The 25,039-nt window shown below is 31.8% G+C and overlaps 1 protein-coding gene across 4 annotated transcripts in view; it reads left to right on the top strand.

Annotated features, from left to right (window-relative positions):
* LOC145293840 (transmembrane protein 187-like) overlaps positions 1-10,006 on the top strand; it is a 63,022-nt gene extending 53,016 nt beyond the window's left edge. For all 4 annotated transcript variants that reach the window (XM_080140512.1, XM_080140511.1, XM_080140509.1 and 1 more), the window contains exon 2: positions 5,174-10,006. In XM_080140512.1, coding sequence (XP_079996638.1) covers positions 5,222-6,022 — 801 coding nt within the window. In that variant the 5' untranslated portion in view covers positions 5,174-5,221 and the 3' untranslated portion in view covers positions 6,023-10,006. The remainder of the gene's footprint in view (positions 1-5,173) is intronic.
* Positions 10,007-25,039: the final 15,033 nt, after the last annotated feature.

The raw sequence follows: 25,039 nt of genomic DNA, 5'->3' as shown, positions 1-25,039 counted from the left end.
TGGAAAATGTTGGTACTCCTACTGAAATGTCATGTTGGAAAATGTTGGTACTCCTACCGAAAGGTCATGTTGGAAAATGTTGGTACTCCTACCGAAAGGTCATGTTGGAAAATGTTGGTACTCCTACTGAAATCTCATGTTGGAACATGTTGGTACTCCTACCGAAATGTTATGTTGGAAAATGTTGGTACTCCTACTGAAATCTCATGTTGGAAAATGTTGGTACTCCTACTGAAATGTCATGTTGGAAAATGTTGGTACTCCTACCGAAAGGTCATGTTGGAAAATGTTGTTACTCCTACCGAAATGTCATGTTGGAAAATGTTGGTACTCCTACCAAAATGTCATGTTGGAAAATGTTGTTTCCTAGCGAAATGTCATGTTGGAACATGTTGTTACTCCTACCGAAATGTCATGTTGGAACATGTTGTTACTCCTACCGAAATGTCATGTTGGAAAATGTTGGTACTCCTACCGAAATGTCATGTTGGAAAATGTTGGTACTCCTACCGAAATGTCATGTTGGAACATGTTGTTACTCCTACCGAAATGTCATGTTGGAAAATGTTGGTACTCCTACCGAAATGTCATGTTGGAAAATGTTGTTACTCCTACCGAAATGTCATGTTGGAAAATGTTGGTACTCCTACTGAAATGTCATATTGGAAAATGTTGTTACTCCTACCGAACTGTCATGTTGGGAAATGTTGTTATCGCTACCGAAATGTCAGGTTGGGAAATTTTGGTACTTCTACTGAAATGTCATGCTGGAACATGTTGTTACTCCTACCGAAATGTCATGTTGGAAAATGTTGGTACTCCTACCGAAATGTCATGTTGGAAAATGTTGGTACTCCTACCGAAATGTCATGTTGGAAAATGTTGTTTCCTAGCGAAATGTCATGTTGGAACATGTTGTTACTCCTACCGAAATGTCATGTTGGAACATGTTGTTACTCCTACCGAAATGTCATGTTGGAAAATGTTGGTACTCCTACCGAAATGTCATGTTGGAAAATGTTGGTACTCCTACTGAAATGTCATGTTGGAAAATGTTGTTACTCCTACCGAAATGTCATGTTGGAAAATGTTGGTACTCCTACCGAACTGTCATGTTGGGAAATGTTGTTATCGCTACCGAAATGTCAGGTTGGGAAATTTTGGTACTTCTACTGAAATGTCATGCTGGAACATGTTGTTACTCCTACCGAAATGTCATGTTGGAAAATGTTGGTACTCCTACCGAAATGTCATGTTGGAAAATGTTGGTACTCCTACCGAAATGTCATGTTGGAAAATGTTGTTTCCTAGCGAAATGTCATGTTGGAACATGTTGTTACTCCTACCGAAATGTCATGTTGGAACATGTTGTTACTCCTACCGAAATGTCATGTTGGAAAATGTTGGTACTCCTACCGAAATGTCATGTTGGAAAATGTTGGTACTCCTACTGAAATGTCATGTTGGAAAATGTTGTTACTCCTACCGAAATGTCATGTTGGAAAATGTTGGTACTCCTACTGAAATGTCATATTGGAAAATGTTGTTACTCCTACCGAACTGTCATGTTGGGAAATGTTGTTATCGCTACCGAAATGTCAGGTTGGGAAATTTTGGTACTTCTACTGAAATGTCATGCTGGAACATGTTGTTACTCCTACCGAAATGTCATGTTGGAAAATGTTGGTACTCCTACCGAAATGTCATGTTGGAAAATGTTGGTACTCCTACCGAAATGTCATGTTGGAACATGTTGTTACTCCTACCGAAAGCTCATGTTGGAAAATGTTGGTACCCTTACCACAATTTTATGGTGGAAAATGTTACACAAAGTATTCGAAAGTCTTGTCTCTCCTGTCAAAGCAGCATTTCTTAATCCTGATTGATGGAAGAAATATCAATAATGAATAATAATCTGAACGTCTTTCCAAAAATTAAATGAATCTATAGAGAACTTAGTAAGGTTTAAACTCCTTAAGTCACCCATAATTATTTCATGAGACGACATTTTTATTTTTTCTTAAGGTGAACAATTGTATTTGTTTGCAATGACCGTCTTCATGTGTCGTTGGTTGAACTTGAGAAATCTGTACAGAATTTCTAACTGAACCCTTTTTTTTTTTTTAAAGTTTATGGACATCGATTGTTTTTATTCTGTCTGCCATAACTGTATAGTCGTCTTAAGTCATTAGTATTATACTAGCAGAACCCGTGAAAATTCCATGGAATGAGAAATATGTTTTAATAAAGTCAGTATTTTTCTGTATAGTGCAAGAAATTAAGTTTTTGGACAGAAAACTAATAGTAAATATGAGTTTATTAACATTTCTATGAAAATAGTGTTCATTGTATTTTAAATATAGAACCGACTCAAATCGGATAAATTAATAAATATTCAGGAAGTAATATTGTGCTACATAGTTCAATACAAATAATAAAATCACATTGTAAGGTACAATCTTTAATTTACTCCTTCAGTACAGCATCTCTTGGCAGACAATGAACTTTTTTTCTTTTTTTTTTTTTTTTTGCACTGTTTCTCTTAAATTTTTCTTTTCTTATGTAATGTTTCAATGACTTCTTTCTCCAGTGAAGAACTGCTGCACATCAAAATTACTATGTGTTACAATATTTTTCGTATAATGGGGTATGATTCCGCACAGTCAGGAGATTTTATTTCTAAACGATGCTGCTAGGAATTGACGAATCGAATTAATTCACGTTCTGCTACCAACCAATCAGAAACCAGAATTGCTCCATAAATATCAAACCTTTCTGTAGCAATTTCGCATATGTTTTTTTTTTTTTCATGTCGACACTGAAGAATCTTTTGCTCTATAGGTTCCAACTCAAGAACTGTCTACTGCAAACCAGTCAACTGCCAGGACTTGTGTAGAACAACGAACCATCGGAAACTGTTCTGAAACTAAACATGGCTTACACTTCTAGACTATGACTGTCTTTCTCACATCATTACAACAATGATCATATATTATGATAATGATATTTGAAAACAAGGCTATATCAAAGGGAAGGAACTCATATTTTTGTCCAGGATTGCCTGATTGACCTTTTTAAATACAAATTTCATATATTTACCCTTGTTTTGAAGCATTTTTTTGCCTTACACATTGGAATATTTTTCCCTCTGTAAAACCATATGCATGTTGTCACATTTTTTACACTATTCTTCCAGTAAAAATGCTATATCTTTGTTAAAAAACAAGATAAAGCAATGAAATGTGTCATATAAGTGTATTGTTGTGCAAAGAGTCTGGATATGGCACTGGAAATATCCAGAAATTAATGGTTTTCAAGTAATCTGCAGTAAATGCACATAAATATGTTGCAATACCCTAAAAATTCATGTGTCCATATATATTTAGAAACTATATATTAGCTTTCCTTGTTCACCTGCAGAAATTAATGTATAGTTTTTTTTATATATAATCTCTACATATAATGAAATAGTTGATTTCTTTCCCCTTCTCAAAAGAGTTTTGATAAGAACTGAACACATGAGAAGCAAGTTTTTCATCATCAACAGCACTTCATAAAGCTTGTTCTGCAAAAGTATGCATGCATTTAATCACAGTTTCACCATTACTACATTAATTCTGATCAAATGGTCTTTCTCAAAAACATATTCTCACATAGAGGATAATAAACGTTTTTCTCCTCGACTTATGAAGTCCTTTGCCTACTCTCACGTTACTGCTATCAGTTTTCATTTTATACTGTTTTTTCTCAGAGGTATGGATGTTCAAAATTGCTATAAACAGATTTATCAGTAACCTTCACATTTCAGTGAAATGTTATAACACTATCATCATGCTCACAATTTTGATATGCCGTTACATTAAAATGCCTTTAGCTTACACTAACATAAAACCTTACTCATTTGAATAAACAAACCCACCATCAACCAAGTTCGATACGAAGGGCAAGAGGGTATACTAAAATGCTTTTGTAATGCTATTAATCGACTTTCTCCATAAACTCATCAATTTTAATATATAAATATATGACCGACTTTGTAGAACCACATTGAATGCTTTTACTTAAGCCTTTTAATAAGACTTTTTTTATTTTTGAGAAAATCAAATATTCTTACGAAATAGTTATGTAGGATGCATAGGTTTTATGTTTTATTCTTTGCAAGTACTTTCAATTGATTTCGGACAGGGAATTAGTTTGCTATGTTCACACTTGCTGAGTTCATCAATTGGTGTGATAATATATTGCTTTTTAAATGCCATGATTGTTTTTAATTTTGATTACATCACCCATGCATCCATTTAAAAAACAATACATTAGCAATTGTTTGACAAACTTAGCAAGTATGAACACAGCAGACTAATTCCCTGCTTGAACATGATTGGATTAATTAATTAAAAATACTCACAAAGAATGGAACATAAAACATACAGATCCTACAATTTGACAGAAATAATGGGTAGACCATCCGAAAATGAAAAAAAACTTAAGCAAAAACATTGTTTTTTTTTTTTCAATAAGGTTTTATTTTAATAAAAATATGTTGCCTAAATATATACACACACACATAAAGATATGTCAGTAAAAGAGTATGTACTACTAAATATATGACATAAGGCACTTCCTACTTCGGTTTTTGTTGAGTTGAGTTGATTTTGTCAATTCTTTTAAAATATATAGCATGTCCCTAGTTACTTGCCTCCCCACAAGGGCAATATGATACAAGGTTGCGTTTTAATGTGAGGGGGAAAATCCAGCTCCAAAAAGGAACCCTTTGGATCTGAACAAAAATAAAAATTGCCCCAGTCTAAAAGGACCCCTATTTCACCAACTAAATATAGCATAAAACTGCCCTGTTCCCAACCAAAATACCAAGGAAAGTTTAGACTTCATTTATTTGCATGATTTGAGAATCAATGTATTTAGTCAGACATTTTTATGTTGATAAAATAAGTTCCTTTTTTTTATCTGAGGATGTTTAGAGATTGTTAATTTTTCATCATGATTTAATATTTTTTTTCTTTTATATATTTTTGCTCATTTTCTTTCTTTCATAAATTTTATCTTCATATTTTTGCACATTAATTGTAACGTTTTTTAGTGAAAATATTTCTTCATGTATTTATCTAGTATGTAAAAATTAAATCCATCATAATAATCTTTGTTTTATTTCCAGGTTTTACGCTGACTCTTGAAGAGATAAAAAGAAAAAAAAGCCCTCAAAATGATGTTCACAACTTTTTTCCTAACTTTGTGTCCCTTATTACTGATGTGTCTTCTTGTCTATTTGGAGATGTTTAAATCCGCTCCTGTGGAACTGGGATCAAAACATTATGCCGAAATACCAAGCATGACTATTTTCCTCCCCGAATGGTTGAACATGCCTTTCAACACCGTCATTAACCTTGGCTATGCCGTTGTTGGTGCCATGTGGTTGGCAATTACATCAAACAACATCGACAGGAACATCTTTGATGAAACGCAGTCTTTTCTATTTTACGTTTTCAATTGGATGGCACTCTTTTATGCCCCGATACAGCTATTACGAATTATTACACAAGAGCACGAATTTGCCGTTCTTGATCAGTGGGCAACCTTGCCATTCTTCATGTGGGTGGTCATTAGTGGAGCCACTATTCTCAATGGTTGGTCCACTCACAGAATAATCATCTCGATCTTGATTTCAATTGTCAGTTATGTCGTTGTGTTGCTTCCGATTCCAGGATTTGAAATCACTCTTGGTTTACATATTGCAGCTGCCATCTATGTGGCTCGTGCTCTCTATGCCAAATATCCAAACAAGATGGCTAAGGCTTTCTTTGTTAAGGCATGTATCTGTTGCTTGGGCTTTATTTTCTTAAAACTCTTCGATCATCAACTTGGCCGACTACACTTGACCTTCAAGTATTTATCCGGCCATTTTCTGTCCAAAATCTGTGATATTCTTCAGATCCATTATGCAAATTTGTTTCTTCTAAATATAATATTGACGAAAAACAAAGACTCCAAGAAGAAAGCGGAATAAGAAGAATCATTTCTTACCAGCAACAGATTCTGGTGTGCTAAAACAATAATTAAGTTAACTATAAATTTATATATATATAATATATATTTGATCCTAAAAATTTAAGGGTCTTAAAGAAGAAATTGAAATTTATTGAATTTTGCTTAATTGATGTCAAATGATTATGAATTAAATCTGAAATATTTGAATTTTTAAATGGAAAGTTGTATCCATATTATGTTCCCTAAAAATCCTTTAAAATATGCCAAAGAAACTGAAATTTGTGGAATATTTATTAATTGCTGTCTAATACTTATTGTTAAAATTGCATAAAAATCAGAAGTATCTGAATTTTCATGAAGGGCTTCCATCCCCTTTTTACCCCTTTTGAATAAAACTTTAAATTAAATATAGATCACACTATGCCTACTTACACTTAAAATCTGTTTAGAAAAATTTGTAATCTATATATCTGTGAAAGTGTCTGTGTGTGTGTCTGTCTGTGTACATTTCTCTATGCAATAACTCTGTCGATTTTCAGTCTACAGACTCGAAATTTGATATACAGGGTACGGAGATTTGGGAAAATCTTTGTAATCCGTTTTCGGCCAGAAATTTGGCTGTTAAGGGGGTCAAAGTTCAATGATTTGACCTTTGAGAACTCTACCAAACTCCTCCGCCAATTTTGGGTATAAACAATTGAAATTTTAGATATAGGTTCCTTGGACATGGATCTAACTTAATAACTTGATTTGAGCCCAAAACAAATGTTAAGGGGTCATAATAGGGGTCAAAGTTTAAAAATATTTGGCCTCTGCGGTATCTACTAAATTACTCAGACAATTTCTGGTCTAAACATTTTAAAATTTAAATAAAGGGTATTCAGAGATAGGGCAAGCTTTTTAATCGGTTTGGGTTGAAAATTTGAGCTATCAATATATATGTATGTATGTCTGCCTAAAACTTTCAACAGAGGCGACGAATTTTCACAAGATCAGTATCGTTTTGAAGCTCGACCCTTCAGACGACCCGAAAAATTGGCTAAAAACATTAATTTCTTCACCCTCAACTGGGCACTTTTCTACAGGGAGGGGTCGCTTTTTTCGCCGATATTTTCGAAAGTTCTCCCCTCTTTTCGATTGTCTAGCCTTAATTTAAACCTACATCACTTCTGGTTTGACGGTGATCGTAACAACAAAAACGTCACATTTTTTTCCCGTTCTTTTCTTTCTGCACGGTACAGGTTCGAGCCTGCCTTCCTACTACCACTTTTTTTTTTTTTTTTTGCTCAACATACACCTCCAAACACCCAGGCAACACCGGGCTGAAATGCTAGTGTTAAATAGTTTAGGAATGAGTCGTGTCCATACAAATCTATATAAACATACCTAAACTATATAAAGATAAAAATCTGTATTTAAAATTTTTAAATTATTTTCAAATAAGTAAAGAGTACAGACAATTGTATCCATGTCATTTACAGCTGTTTTTCGACAATGTTTATTCTCGATTATACAATGTTTATTCTCGATTATACAATGTTTATTCTCGATTATACAATGTTTATTCTCGATTATACAATGTTTATTCTCGATTATACAATGTTTATTCTCGATTGTGCAATGTTTATTCTCGATTATACAATGTTTATTCTCAATTATACAATGTTTATTTTCGATTGTGCAATGTTTATTCTCGATTATACAATGTTTATTCTCGATTATACAATGTTTATTTTCGATTATACAATGTTTATTCTCAATTATACAATGTTTATTCTCAATTATACAATGTTTATTCTCAATTATACAATGTTTAACACAAAAGTTGTTTAAACAGCATCTTTCTGCAGGACGGAATATTTTAGCATCTTTATTGAATCTTGTGTTTTTTGTTTTATTTTGATCAAAGATAAATCGAGGGGGGGCATTGTTGTTATTTTTTTTCTGTACAGAATTGAAGATGATCAAGAAATCTTGTTCACAAGGAAGGCATTGTTTAAACAAATTTTGTTTTGCAGTGTATATCTGAAAATAGCACTATCTAGACACAACTATAAGTGACTTAGATAGCATTGTTACTCTTTATTTGGAATATCATTTGGAAATCATTTAAGTTTTTAAAAATACACACATATATATATTAATCTCTATCTAGCTATTGTAGTTTTTCTAAGTTGTTATGGATGACCCAAATAACATTTTTTCAATCTCTTCTAAATATTAGGCCAGTCTAATAATACTAAACCAACAGTGAGGCTGGGGATGTAGGCATGATATAAAAGTATAGATTTAAATAAATAATGCTTTTATAATGAATATGAATGAAACTGGTAAATCTCGTTTTTGATAATTTCTCCCTGTGTTTAATTTATTTTGCTTTTTGGTTTTTTTTTTCTTACAAACACATAGTGAAAAGTACATAGCAGTGATTCTCATTGAAATTCCTAACAATGTTGGGTCTTCCTGCTAGTTTTAATTAAAATAAAGTTACCTCTATTTATTTGTCTCCTAACATGGGCAAAGTTTGATATAAGGTTAGTTTTTAATGCAAGGAAAATCCAGCTCCCCCAAAAAGGAGCACTCTGGATGGAAACAAAAATTTAAATTTTTGCTGTTTATAGCTGCTCAGTATAAATGTACATCCCATAATATTATTGTAAACCATTAAAAAAAAACAACTTAATACCACCGTCAGATTCTTTGTAAATTTACCCTAAAAACTGTATTATGTTAATATAGTGTTTTGTTTTCGATTTCATTTGTGAACAGAGAGACACAACACATTTATAATATGAGGTAATGAGAAAAGTTTGGAGATGATTTTTTTTTATATACAATGCTTTATATTTGAAGCATATGAGTGAAATTTAATCATAAATGGGGAATTATTTTCTTAACTTTAACCTAAATACGTCAGAAATATTTGCTGTTTATAGATGCTCAGTATAAATGTAGATCTCACAATATTATTGTAAACCATGAAAAAAACATGAACAAATTCTTGATGAGCCACCCCTTTAAGTAATCCAATTTGCCAAATTTCCACTACTAACGATGACTGACATGTTCCCCTTGACCACTGTACACTCATTAACCCTTATCCTCGAGTGGCCTCCGGGCCTTCATAAGTGGTGACTCCTTTGTAAAAAAATAAAAAATAAAAATAAATATTGCTGTGCACTCAGTGACGATTGAACTCGCTAGTCTAAGGTAAGCATGTTTAGTTTGCCATCCTTTAGTTCATCTCATGAGGCATCCATCAATATGAATCACAAGTTGTTTATTATGGCTATTGCATGTCAACATTATGACTTGAGTCACCCATGCTAGTTGATGATGACACAGAACTTTATGTAATATAATAAAAACTTTTTCTTTGCAATAGTGCCCTCATCGACATATTTGTATGTTTTGGCTGATGTGTTTGTAACTACTGGCTGGGTTTTATTTTATTTATTTTATTTTTTTAGGCAAGTCTTTGATTCAGATTTGCCTCAATAAAAACAAGAGACTATGGTAGCCTGATGTGATCTATTTAGATTGAAACAAGTTCGACTGTCACAATCAATAGTAATTTTGTTTACCTAAATTGAATAAGATAATATTTTGCTCTTTTCATTGAGCACTATCAATAATCTCATTAAATCCAACGTTTTTTTTTTTTTTTTTTTTTACTTTTGGTTATTTTTTAATCTGTAAGATATTTATGATTACTTATTTTTTAATGAATATTATTTTAATATCCACAAGTTTCATCTTCAAAAATCTTCAATATCAAGATGCTCTGCCAGCTGCATGATTTGAACGTTGGACCCCAGTTATTATTGACTGTTACGATCTAAGCATTTCAATCAATGCAATTGCCACAACATCTTATGAAACAAATATATATAAAAATTTTATTTTAATAAAATGACTATAGAATTTATTTCTAACTTATTTTAGTAAAATCAAAGTTAAAATCCTGTTGACAGATGTTTAATTTTTTTTTTTTTTTTCAAAATTTATTCAAGAAAATGTTAGGCTAGAAATTAAAATTGAATCTTGCCATATCTACGACGGTGTTTGTTCTTGCATTGAACAACTTTCATTTTTAAATGTAATAATGAAAATCGAGGAATCTTTTCCTTTTACTGTTTCTATGTTTTCTTGGAAAATGTCCATAATCAAAATCCCTCCGTCTCTTTTACCATTTTTCTACATTTTTTTTAAATATCAGAAAACTAAGATAAATTTCATTGGATTTAATTATTGTTTTTTGTTTATATGGAGAAAAAATGTTATTTATTTGGAAATAAAATATGTTTTTCAACCTATGAAATAAAATTCAGTTTTAATTACTTTTTTTAAATTTTAATATTTGTTGTTTTTATTATTGTGGATGCAACAGTAATTTACTTTTAACACCATTTTAGGTGTTTGAGCATCATTCTCTTGAGAAATACACTGTAATTTTTAAATTTAAAATCCACTATAGATGTTCGAACTGTAGAATTTCATTACGTCTCGTTTTTCTGGTGATGGTGCGGTGCTTTGTACTGAGCAGATAAACATATGATAGGGTGAGGTTATCTAAATGTTTATCTATGAGATTCAGCTAATCTTGCCAATATTTGGTTTTACCAAAATATTATATATTAAACCAAATAATATTTCTATTTCGTTATTTTTTTTCTGTATATTTTAGGGCATTGTAGCTGCTTATTTTTTAAAAGGCATTTTCGTAGGACTTGAAGTTTTGTCCTTGTTGAAATTTGTAGATAATCTATAAATTTATAAATATTTTAATGATAATGGGGAAAGTAGTTTGAATGTATGTTTATGTATAGTAGTTTATTATTTTTTGTATTGATTTCTCAATTTATAATTAGTGATGGGACAATTCCAATACAATTACCTATTCTAATTTTAATTCTTTTGAAATTTCAAAAGAGTTAATTAGAAAATTCTTGTTTTTTTTTTAATTTTACAATAAAAAACATACAATATGTGCTTTTATTTCTGCAAAAGGTTAACATACTCTTGTAAGGAAGGGGCATACATTACACAAATAGATCATTTATAATTATTTTTTTCACATGTGTTCCTCATAATTGATTGAAAATAGTGAGAGAAAAGATTTATTTCTCTTTTAAAATAAAGCCGTAGTTCATCGTAAGTTGACAAAATGTTTTAATCATTTCATAAACAATTGGAAGTAGCTAACTAGAACATATGTTTAGTATTTTTGTAATAAATTAGTGTGTAACTAATCTCAAAAATGAAAAAAATTGCAAGAAACACACAAAGATTACAAAATATACCACTTTAATGTTCATTTTGAATAAATAACTTATGGAGATGTGGTGTCCATGTTACTATACCTATAATTCCCACATCCATTGTCATACATTTTAAGAAAATATTGAAATGCATATCTCACACAACAAAATTGAATTACATTTACTGGATTAATGAACGTGTCACCAGAAGTTTGTAACTAATTTAAATTATCTATTATATACATCTCAAATATCGGTTTGTTTGTGCGTTAGTTTGTGTATTCATATATCCATTAAAAACTTTTGTCAGCCGTATCGGACTGAGCTGAAACCAGTACCATCTGAAAGAGTGAGGTCTTGGATGCATAATATGTGAAAATTAGAAAAAAAGATTGTGTGGTGGCCAACTGGACCATTTTTTGCACCGGATTTTTGCAATTCACGCACATGTAGCAAACTGAAAGTTTGTTTTAAAAACGTTATTTTGCAAGGTGATGACGTCATAAGTCGTTGTGGTCCGATAGGCAAAAACATTTGCCAGTAACGTTTTTCCTTCTTTTGTGTTTCAGGTTTGAGCCTGCCTACTGCGGCTATTTTTTTTTTTTTTTTTTACAGTCACATGGGCACTTGCTGCTATTTTGATTGAAAGAAAAGTTGTTTTGATTGATTTATTTTTTTAGAGAGGGGAGGGGGGGCCCCAGTGCACGAGCTGCCAAAATATCTGGTGGAGAAGTTGTCACTTACTTCTTTTTTGGGCGATTCCGTTCTTTTGTAGAGGTTGCTCAGTATCCTTACTATAGCAGCTGTGTCCAAACCGAACCTCATGTCCACCCGGGTAATGCCAGGTATACATGCTAGTACTAAATAAAACGAAAACCACTTCTGCCTGGCAATTCTGAAATGTTTCAGGTGTGAATTTTACATGAGTAGATGCGTTTTTTAACAAATTTCTTGCTGAAAATCATCTACATTATTTTTTTTGTTTTTTTAACAGTACACTTGATTCAGTAACAATTTTTAAGGTTATAAAAACTTTAAAAACTTACCCATTAAATTTTTAGAGATCTCAAGGGATGATCAAGTTTGCTACATTGATTTATAGTAAAATGGACATCTACATGAAAGAATATCATCTCATATCACCTGGGATCAAAATACACCAAACAGATTTTTCTTCAAGTAAATACTAATCAGATAAATTTTATTTTTGAATAATCTTAACATCTGATTTGTCTACAAAATTTGGTAATTTTAACAAGGTTGGTTAATTCTAAATTTGATAACTATGAATTGAAAGATCGCTATTAAATGATTTCAAGTGAAACTATGAATACATTTCTAATTTCATTCTGATTTCATGCTATAAATTAATAAAGAATCAACATGTAAAAACTACTAAAAACCTTTCAATGGGAATTTGTATTAATTGTTTCTTTGATATTCTGAGTAAATTGATAAAAAATGTCCAACAAAAAGGTGTTCGAGCATCATTCTCTTGAGAAGCACACTGTTATTGTTTAATAAAAAAAATACACTATAGATTTTCGAACTGTAGCATTCCATTAAGTCTTGTTTTTCTGGTGATGATGTGGTGCTTTGTACTGAGCAAATAAACAGAACTATTCAAATGGAATGCTAACATACTATATATAGACATGACGATGATGATCATTTCTGTTGTTAATTTAGTAATTGTTAGGCATTTTCTCATCTCACTTTCAAGGTGTAAGTCTGTTTATGGTTTAAATGTAAAATTATAAAAGTCATTTAGACTAAAATTCAAGATGAATGTTCAAATCTTTCCAGAGGAAAAAAAAAATACTTGCCTTGAAATCATCATCAACATCAACAAGGGTTTTACCACTCAATGAGGAACCCCTCCCTGGACTTTATCCATTTAACTCTCCCGAGCTATTCACTGTCATGTGAGACCCATGTGCTGTATCAGGTTGTTTCTCTATCTCGTTCTTGGTCTTCCCTTTGGTCTCTTATGTTCACGAGGTGTCCATTCCGTTGGCATAATGGACCATCTGTTGTCATGTCTGACTACATGCCCTGCCCATCTGTGTTTGGATATTTTGATGGCAGTATTGATATCAATAACTCTTGTTTGTTGGCAGATCCAGATGTTTGTCTTTCTGTCTTGTAGAGTGATACCTAACATTATCCTCTCCATCTTCATTTGGAAAGTTGTCAGGGCCCATGTTTCACTACGATAAATCATGAAAGTAGTACATATTCATTGAAGATCTTCCCTTTGATTGACAAATCTGCTTTTCGGTTTCTCATGATATTCTCCACTTTCCCAAAAGCTATCCTTCTCTTTATCCAGGGAGGAGATCTCCATCTTTCATCATTTTCTTTCCCAAGTAGATGTAGCTTTCAACTTCCTTAATGGTCTTTCCATCAACAATTATTGGCGACTTGGCAGCATGCTGGTTTAATATCACCTTGGTCTTACCAAGATACATATTGAGGCCAATGGGTTTGCTCTTAGTGTGGATGTCGTTTAGAATGTGATTTAGTTCCTGAGGAGAGTGTGTCATCAGTACTATATCATCAGCGAAGATGAGATGTGATGAGTGTTCGTCATTGATATTGACTCCCCTACCCTCCACTTAATCCGATTGATTATCGCATCTTGAAGATAGGCTGTGAAGAGTTTTGGTGAGATGTTGTCACCTTGTCTTGCTCCCCTCTCACTTTCAAGGTGTAAGTCTGTTTATGGAGAGGGGGGAGGGAAGCCTTGAAGTGGCTTTGAATAATAGCATACGTATAACAGAAAATGCTTTGTTTTTCCTAATACAAAATTCTAATTTATTTTTGAACGCATATAAAATGAAACTTTTATGCTTCTCCATCGACACCTGTTTTCACACTACACTTTATCTTTTCTGTCTCTCATCAGTTAAGGAGAAATCCTTCCAGACTGAGACAAGGAGAACTGATGCTAAAGTGTTAAATTATCACACATAAATGTGAAAATCTTTAACCTCACAAATTTATTCAGACTTATTGAGCTTCACACAAAACCTTTCAAAATGTTCTTTTTTTTCCCCACCTTTTGCTGACTTCTAGTAAAGTTTATGAATGCAGGGGACCGGACAAAAACTCATCAGACAAAAACTCATCAGACAAAAACTCATCAGACAAAAGTCTATGATATAATTAAAAAACTGAAAAAAGCATAAAATAAATTCATTAAAAAACTAAAAATGTTTAATTTGATTTATAGTTTGTCAATATTTGTTAATTTAATTTTAAAACATTTTTTTGAACCTCATAAATATAACTGCATTCTTTTAAAGACTACCTAGCAATCTCATTTTTTTTTACACAAGTAAAATAAATTTACATTCTATTTTGATGTTATAATGGCAATGTATGGTAAAAATAGCATAGTTTTAAATAGCATTGGAAAAATGGGAAAGTAAAAATGGCGCAAACCAAAAAAAATTCATTAAGAAAAATATAGAATTATTTGAGAGTGATGCCACTAGGCTCCTCCTAGTTTTTAATCAAGACAAAATCCCTCCCCCTGCATAATTAAAAATAAATATTTTAAGTATTTACTTTTGCTTGAGATGCGAATTGATACGTTGTATTATACAACTGTTCTCATTTGGAATGTTATTCTTGCAACTATTATAATTAATGGTTTCATTAATTTATGTATTTCTGTTTTATTAAATGCTAGCTTTTTTCTCGTCCATAAATGTTTATCTACCAAGTTGATCTTAAATATTGCATAGACTCAATCCATTATATTATCCTTTTCAGCCCTCACCCCTTAATTCCGGCTTCCATCTTATCTCGCAATTACTTATAACGTCACCAACTAACTTTCGGAAGACCCCCCCCCCGCTCCGCTTTTCTTTTATATCGTAAGTTTCTTAAAACGTGACTAGCTAAAGTCCAGAGTAAAATCATGCTTTTCTTTTAACGGTTAATTTAAAAAAAAAAGAAAAAAGTCTTTTGAACGCTGTTATTAAAACTTAAATTCTTCTCTACAGTTTGCATTTTGGAGACGGAAGTGTTTTTGTTGAGATAAGTGACTTCTATATTAATCATACTTTTTATTTTTAGATTCAAATATTAATAACTACATTTTTATTTCAGTATTTAATTTATGTATTTCTGTTTTATTAAATGCTAGCTTTTTTCTCGTCCATAAATGTTTATTTATCTACCAAGTTGATTGCAAAAATAGATTATGTAATTTTACTCATTTTTGGTTCGTGAGAGGGAAATCTATCACCATACTTTCCCTTAAACACGTCTGTTGGACTTTTATTTTTTTAATGGAGAGTAGAAAACGCATTGTGAATGCATTATCAGCAGCTCCCGTTACTCTCGCTTCTCCTTATTTGTCCCTCAGTCCTCATTTTTTAATGAGTGATTTTTCTGACAAAGGGAGAAGAAAAAAGCTGTTTTCTAGGTTGGCAGTATTTTGCGCGAACAGTTCGCAGAGATGGTGGAAATTTTCTGTTTCTATGTTTATCCTTGTATCCATGTGACAAGTAAGGGTGCTGGAGATAAACGTTTTATCTGGGCTGACGTTATCCGCCTGATAGTCAGGGACCCGAACCTTGGATAACCACTAAGGAGGCTGTCCTATCAGCAGGTGCAAAGTACTGGGGCTGCTGTATTACCATTTGGTGAATGGATTCTGGACCATGCAGTAGCTTCTGATAGGGCCTCTCGATGCCATATTAGTGGGTAATTGATATGGCTTTACCTTATGTGCTACAAAAAAAAAAAAAAATTCTTTGTTTCTTTTTCTCTCTTAGTTTCCCCTCTCTGTCCTGCTCTAAGTAAATCTGACGACCTAGTCCACAAATTCCAAAAGTTCATCATGACAAGTTTCAAGAAAAAAATATACGATTAAACCCGGTTCTCCAACTTCCAACGTAGACCCCTACTACCATGTCTCCTTCTCCAACATCAGGGGTCTACATTCTAACCTTCCAGAGGTTGAAACCCAATTACAGGAGATTAAACCAGACCTTTTATTTTTAAGCGGAACTGGCATTGAACAGGCTATTTCCCTAGAAGGGTTCGCAATTAAAAGATACTCTAACTTAACTTCTAAATCTGACCTCCAAGATGTGCTTATATTAAAGATGGTTTTCCATGTGGTAGGGACATTTCCAGGTAAGATCCTAACTTACCCTATATGTGCTTCCGGGTTGCTTTAGCTCACACTACTGCATTTATATTTACTCTCTATCGCCCCCACAACAGCGGAGTTACTATCTTTAAAAGCATATCTAAGAAAATTGACCAAGTCTTATCTGCTTATCCTTCAGCTAACATTCACTATATGGAGACTTCAATGTTTACAAGAAAACACGCTATGTGATATACGTATATCTGTACGTGATGTTGCCAAGCTAATCAAAAACCTTGATTCCAGTAAAGCAACTGGCCCTGACGGTATTCCAATTATAGTACTCAAAAAACTTCAACCTGAACTAGCGCCCATACTTACAAAACTGTTTAAACGCTGTCTTAAGGAGAATAGCTTCACATCACCCTGGAAAATTTCATTAGTATGCTCTGTATTTAAGAATTCAGGTGATCATTCATCCCCCTCTCAGTACAGGCCAATAAGTCTCCTGTGCGTCATGAGTAAGTTGCTGGAATCTGTGTTAAATACAGAAGTAATTAACCATCTCAACAAAAATAACCTTCTTAGTGACACTCAATATGGTTTCCGTTCTGCTAGGTCTACAGCAGATGTGCTTACAGTAATATCTCATAGGATTAGCAAATCTCTCGATGGAGGCAACCTTTCTAGGGCAATTGCTCTTGACATATCTAAGGCCTTTGATAGGGTATGGCATAAAGGTTTACTTCATAAGATCTCTAGCTATGGTATAGATGGAAATGTCTTCTCAATTATTAAATCATTTCTTTCTGATAGATTCATAAGAGTAGTAGTTGAGGGGCAAAAATCAGAAGCTCACAGTATTAATGCTGGTGTCCCTCAGGGGTCCATCCTGGGCCCAACTCTTTTCCTGATCTACATTAATGATCTTCCAAATCACATCCTTACATCATTTGTAGACATTTATGCTGATGACACTACCATTTATGGTAGTACATCTAAGACAGTAAACGACCAAGTTCTCTCTGATTCTCTCTCCTCTGATCTTGAGCACATGGTATAATGGGGAAAGGAGTGGCTGGTTACTTTTAATGCATCTAAAACCAAGCTTCTCTCTTTACATCATCAACATTCTGATCCACATCTGGCATCAATTGAAATGAATGGCTCTCGTCTTCAGGAGGCCTCAAGTTTTGACAAGCTTCTGGGCTTGACCATTACTCCTGATCTTAAATGAAACACGTACATCAAATCTGTTTCCAAGGCCGCTGGAAAAATGGTGAGATCTTTCTATCGATTCGGTAAATATCTCACTGCTGATGCAATTCTCTATCTATATAAAAGCCAGGTACGTCCAAGGATGGAATACTGTTGCCACATCTGGGCAGGAGCTGCTAGAAAGGACTTGTCCTGCCTTGATAGCGTTCAAAATAGACTTCGTAGCCTCGTACGAGATGTCCTTTTCTCTTCCCTGCAATCTCTATCTCACAGAAGAGATGTTGCGAGTTTGTCTCTGATGTATCATTATTTTCATGGAAAGTGTTCGACTGAGCTTCAGTCTATGGTCCCCCCTCGCCAAACTTTCACAAGGAACACTCGTCTAGCTGAAAACGCTATCAATAATTCCCCCATTCTTTATCTGTGACTAAACCTAAACGTAGATTCTATGAACAAAGCTTCTTTCTTAGAACTGCACGCCTGTGGAATTGTCTTCCGTTTTCCTGCTTTCCGGCTGACTACAATATGGCTGTGTTCAAGTCTAACGTAAATAAGTTCTTGATGAGCCGTTCCATATGAGTTAACAAATTTACCGAATTTTCATTACTAATGATTACTATATTGTCCAATTTCTACTGTACACTCTTTAACCCTTATCCTTGAGTGGCCTCTTGGCCTTGATAATGTGGTGATACCTGTGTATAAAAAAAAAAAAAAAGAAATTATTTTATTGAATATATCTATATGAGGTCTACTTATGGCGGCATTGTCACTTTCTTAGCTGTCACTCTCGACTGCTCTCAACATCACCATCAAATTATCTACTGAAATACAAGTACATTTTTCCGGTGAAGTATATTCCATACTTCTCTGAAAGTCTTGTCAGTGAGTACTTTGGTGAACAGACTTATGAAATTTAGACTCACCATATTTTTTTCAAAAGTGAAATTCTTGACATACAATGGAAATTTTCCTATGAGTGCAGAGATTATCTCTACCAGAAATTGGCTCAATGGATAATATACTGGACCCCAGGTACTGACAATACATTTTTACACGGTGATGACTGATAAAACATGAGCACATTACTCAGTGGATTAAATAAACAGTTCCATGTGAAATTGCTTACAGATTTCTGAGTTCTATGTAAGAATATTAAGAGTTCAACAAGACATACCTGAAAAAGGTCAGAGGTTTCATCAGCCAAAATGTTGTAAGAATAATATCTAATAATATAAGTAGTAGTCAATAATAATAACAAATAATCTATATATCTATAAAAGTGTCTGTCTGTCTGTCTGTCTGTCTGTGTACACTTCCCTACACAATAACTCTGTCAATTTTCAGTCTACAGAGTAAAAATTTTATATACAGGGTATGGAGATTTGGGAAAATCTTTGTAATCAGTTTTCGGCCATAAATTTGGCTGTTAAGGGGTCAAATTTCAACGATTTGACCTTTGAGAACTCTACCAAACTCCTCCACCAATTTTGGGTATAAACAATTGAAATTTTAGATATAGGTTCCTTGGACATGGATCTAAAAGTCAAATTATTTAAACAATAAAACGTTTAACAAAGCAATATACTTTTTTTTTACAAAGGCTGTTTCAAAAACATCTGAAGAAATTAGAATGTTTATACGTTCAAGTATCAATATAAAATTTGATGTATACTTAGAATTACACTTATTAAAAAAAAAATACAAAAAAAATCTTTACGATGTACATACTCGCCATAGAACGAAGATGTCATATTCTAAAAATCATGTGGGTTCAGCTAGTAAACGAAAATATTTACTTATCAAAGGTCAACTTAAGATAAATTTGTCCATAGAGCCCTGATAATAGTTAACAAAATCTGTTCGGATTTTAGTGCTGTCAGTATTCTAAGTATCCATTTATAATTTATTCTAAGTATCCATTTATAAAGTGGTAAGCAACTACGCCAACAGCAAAAAAAAAAAATATGAAACGTAAAAAAAGTTGGATGAAAATTAGAAAAGGCTTGATTAAGAATATTTGGTTTGGTAAAATCAAATCAGAATAGATATTAACTTTTTATTCCATTGGATTAGTTTTATAAAATTTTGTAAAGTAAATGTTGTTATTTTGTTATTGTTACGGAAAACGATAATGTAGAAAAGTAATGATTAAAGACAACAGTTTTCGAAGACAATTACCAAAAATCGAGTTTTGTTAAGAGTTTCAAAGTTAGGTTTATTTTGAAAAAAAGTTGATCCGAAGAGAAGACCTTCTGGACTGAGGTAAACGTCCTTGTGCTCATGATGGAAAACGCTAAGGTAAAAAAGTAATTATCACTGAAAACAGCTTTCAAATCGGGTTTTGCTAAGAATTTCAAAATTGTCAGCAGAAAGATATCTCCTTTATTACAATTCGACACCTGTGGTTTGTTTATTAAAACATAGTTTTAACTAATTGCCTTCAAAAGTAGTATTAGCAGTAGTAGCAATGCAGAAATAAGCAGACGGCAGATAAACAGATTCACACACACACACACAATCTGTCTCTCTAATGAAAGTGTTAATGCAACAATCATCTAATTAAGTTAAGATTGAATAAAAATGTTGTTCAGTCTGTTTTAAGACGTTGTTTATAATAGAATGAAAGGATAACTAATGGCAATGTTCTGAAATAATAGCATGTGGCGGCCATGTTGAATGTAATGAAAAAGTATTCTGTAGTGTTTGGTGAATGCAAAACCTAGAATGACAATCTGTTTAGCCAATGAAAGTGTTTTTAAAAGTACAAGTGAAACAGGGAGCATTCATTATTTTCCAAGCTAATGGGCTGTTTGTGAAATGTAGAATCACATAATAGCAAAATGAAATAATTATGGTGAATCATCATAAGCATAGACTATGAAGTATTAGCTCTGATGATGACTGGGATAGTGGAAACAGAAAATAATTAGTGGTTAAGTTGCCCTGCTACCACCTCTAAATATGTCATAACTGGGAGAGTGAATTGGAGCAGAGAAATTGGAGCAATTTAGAAATTCTAATTAAACTGATTGAGTATTAGTGAAAAATATGCATGAGATACAGGCAAGTAGCATAACCATTTTGCATTAATGTCTGGCTTGAGTATTTCTTTTTTGTTATGTTGTTATTTTGTAGACAGGAATAACTGTTCCTATTTTATTATATAGAAGAAGAATAGGGATAGAGAAGAGATGATTAAACATTGATTTTTTACTAATTCCATTAATAACAAAAAAATAAAATAAAAAAATGTACAACAAAAGTACTTTATGCTACCCTTACCACTAATAACACTTAGTAAGCTAGCATGGTTTTTTTTTTGGGGGGGGGGGCACAATATTTCAACTTGCCAACATTTCTTGAAATTACAAGAAATTTTCTTTTCTCATTCATGTAAAAATCTCTACAACCATTTTTTTGATGAAAATCAGGCTTGACTAGTATCTGTTCTTGTACTATATTTACTCTTTTTGTCCTGCATTAATGAAGAAGAAATCCTTTTAGACAGAGGTAATTTTTATTTTTGTTTCAATCCAGAGTATCCTTTTTTGAGGGGGTGGGGTGTATTTTCCCCCACATTAAAAGCAGACTTTGTGTCTAACTCTGTCCTCATAGAGATAAAAGTAAATAGAAATACAAATAAGCAATTGCTTTTCCAAATCTTTCCCAAAACATTATTCCAGTCTAAAAACAACCAGCAGTGACAATGAAGGTATAGGCATAGAATATAAAATATTGATGTAAATAAGTGAAAGATGTGTTTTGTTCATATTTCAGTGACATAAATTATTTAGAGTTGAAAAAAAAAACGCACACAGAATTTCAATGCTCAGTATTCATGATGCACCAAATTATCTAATTCCTTTCACCAATGAGAGAGAGAGAGAGAGAGAGAGAGAGAGAGAGAGAGAGAGAGAAAGAGAGAGAACAATAGTTATTCACCTTTCTTCTCTTCACCAACAACAATCCAAAAACGAGAGATAACCCATCTAAAACGCACACAAATGATGAGGCATCCAAACACAAAACTGATCTTCAAGCAAAAATCTCGTTCTATTTTATAATCAAACGGTTCATGGCTAGCATCTGCATGCAGCCACTGTTTCCTAGCAATGGGCATGTGTTAGTTGTGGCCATTTATCTCTTTTTCTCTCAGCACCAGCACCACAATAAGTGCCACTCTAATTCAAATAAGGGCATTAGTCAGTGAAACAAAATTTAAAAAAAAAAAACATCAAGAAAATGTTAGCAGCAAAAGAACAAAGAGGAAAATAGTGTGAAAAGGAACAAGTGAAAAAAACTATGACACCGAGAAGATATGTCATTGCTGATTTAGTATTATTACACTGGGTGAGTGCTCAGCAGAGATGATGAAATATGCAAGATTATTATAACCTTTAATAACTATGCAAGATTATTATAACCTTTAATAACTATGCAAGATTATTATAACCTTTAATAACTATGCAAGATTATTATAACCTTTAATAACTATGCAATAGTATTATAACCTTTAATAACTATGCAATATTATTATAACCTTTAATAACTATGCAATATTATTATAACCTTTAATAACTATGCAATATTATTATAACCTTTAATAACTATGCAATATTATTATAACCTTTAATAACTATGCAATATTATTATAACCTTTAATAACTATGCTAGATTATTATAACCTTTAATAACTATGCTAGATTATTATAACCTTTAATAACTATGCAATAGTATAACTTTAATAACTATGCAATAGTATTATAACCTTTAATAACTATGCCAGATTATTATAACCTTTAATAACTATGCAATATTATTATAACCTTTAATAACTATGCAAGATTATTATAACTTTTAATAACTATGCAAGATTATTATAACCTTTAATAACCATGCAAGATTATTATAACCTTAAATAACTATGCAAGATTATTATAACCTTTAATAACTATGCAAGATTATTATAACCTTTAATAAATATGCAAGATTATTATAACCTTTAATAAATATGCAAGATTATTATAACCTTTAATAACTATGCAAGATTATTATAACCTTTAATAAATATGCAAGATTATTATAACCTTTAATAAATATGCAAGATTATTATAACCTTTAATAAATATGCAAGATTATTATAACCTTTAATAACTATGCAAGATTATTATAACCTTTAATAAATATGCAAGATTATTATAACTTTTAATAACTATGCAAGATTATTATAACCTTTAATAACCATGCAAGATTATTATAACCTTTAATAACTATGCTAGATTATTATAACCTTTAATAACTATGCAAGATTATTATAACTTTTAATAACTATGCAAGATTATTATAACTTTTAATAAATATGCAAGATTATTATAACCTTTAATAACTATGTAAGATTATTATAACTTTTAATAACTATGCAAGATTATTATAACCTTTAATAACTATGCAAGATTATTATAACTTTTAATAACTATGCAATAGTATTATAACCTTTAATAACTATGCCAGATTATTATAACCTTTAATAACTATGCAATATTATTATAACCTTTAATAACTATGCAAGATTATTATAACTTTTAATAACTATGCAAGATTATTATAACTTTTAATAACTATGCAAGATTATTATAACCTTTAATAACTATGCAAGATTATTATAACTTTTAATAACTATGCAAGATTATTATAACTTTTAATAAATATGCAAGATTATTATAACTTTTAATAACTATGCAAGATTATTATAACTTTTAATAACTATGCAAGATTATTATAACTTTTAATAACTATGCAAGATTATTATAACTTTTAATAACTATGCAAGATTATTATAACTTTTAATAACTATGCAAGATTATTATAACCTTTAATAACTATGTAAGATTATTATAACTTTTAATAACTATGCAAGATTATTATAACTTTTAATAACTATGCAAGATTATTATAACTTTTAATAACTATGCAAGATTATTTAACTTTTAATAACTAAAAATATGAATGGAAATTTGGTATCCGCCTGAATCCAGAGCTATACTACTATTACTTCTATTAACAAAATTTTAAATACAAAATAATTTATTTTTAAATCTATAAGATAATATATATAATAGTACTGCGTACTGCATGGTTACTCTGAAGAAAAGATTAAACTCATCAACTTCCCTCAGAAAATTGTTGAACCCCTTTTAAAAATTCTTGTGAATTTTAATAAGATTCTATTTGTTTGTTGATGTATGAACTTCCTATATACACATACATAAATATATATAGTATGAAACTGCATGCATGTATTGCAAATCTCAAAAAATAATCATTACTTATGAATTAGCTAACAAAATTGAATGCAAAAGTTATGTACTTATGCTCAATTATTTGCACAATATATGTTGAAACATTGCTGCTCTCTCTCTCTATACACACACACACACACACACACACACATATATATATGTGTATATATATATATATATATATATATATATATATATATATGATGGAACTGTATGCAGAATGTAATTACTAAACGCAATTAAAACGTGTCTTGCAATAATAAGCCATAAATTATTGCTTCTTTGTATTAACTGCTTTGCTCCGTACCATAATACGCACATTTTATCTAAAATATATCATATGTATACAGTGTCGTAATTATAGAACAGTCAATATTTCGCTTTCCAAAAAAAAAAATCTTTTCAATTTGTATACAAATTTTCAACTCGATAGTCAAAAATTTAGATATCCTGGAATGGTTAATGGGTTAATATTGTACTATCTTTCTATACTCAATTCAAGTATGGGGCAGTATAGTATCCGTTTTGTGACCATCATCCCAAGCATTATTGCTTCCTTTGATGGGTGGTAGTGTAGCATATGTTTATTAATCATGATACTTTCCTCTCAGGAATTATCCTACTTTTCGGGTTGCAGTGTATTTCATCTGTTATGATACCATCCTGTCAAGTGAGTAAAAATATTTGACTGGACAAAGTATATTTTTGAAAGTAAATTAAGGTTTCTCCACTTAAAAACATTCTTTTGAATTCTGAATGAATTTCAAAACACTGTAATTAAATGCAGTTGGCAAAAATCGAATTAGAATTTTCTAGAAATACAATCTAATGTGCTTGAGAGTAAAGAGTTCAATACCGGAATCAATTGGTGGAAGTGACTCTAGGTGTTTGTAAACATTATGCACTATTTCACTTTGTCTCAAGCCAGTGCAGCATTCACTAATACAGCACATGGTACGCCCCCCCCATGAAAAAAAGAAATAAGGTTTCTTTGAGAATTGAAAACATGTAAATGCAGATGGAGAACAGAAGAGGCAATAAAACCTTCCTTTTTCCTTCTACCAAATTTCAAAGTTAAGCAAAAAAAAAAAAGAAAAAAAGAAATACTAAAACAAAAAATAGAAGGACAAAAAAAAAACTGAATA

This window comes from Euprymna scolopes, chromosome 15, assembly GCF_053919585.1.
Source record: "Euprymna scolopes isolate OS-2025 chromosome 15, ASM5391958v1, whole genome shotgun sequence".
In the NCBI taxonomy this organism is placed as follows: Eukaryota; Metazoa; Mollusca; class Cephalopoda; order Sepiida; family Sepiolidae; genus Euprymna; species Euprymna scolopes.
The sequence above is the reverse complement of the archived record's forward strand: the minus strand, read 5'-3'. Positions and strand labels throughout refer to the sequence as shown.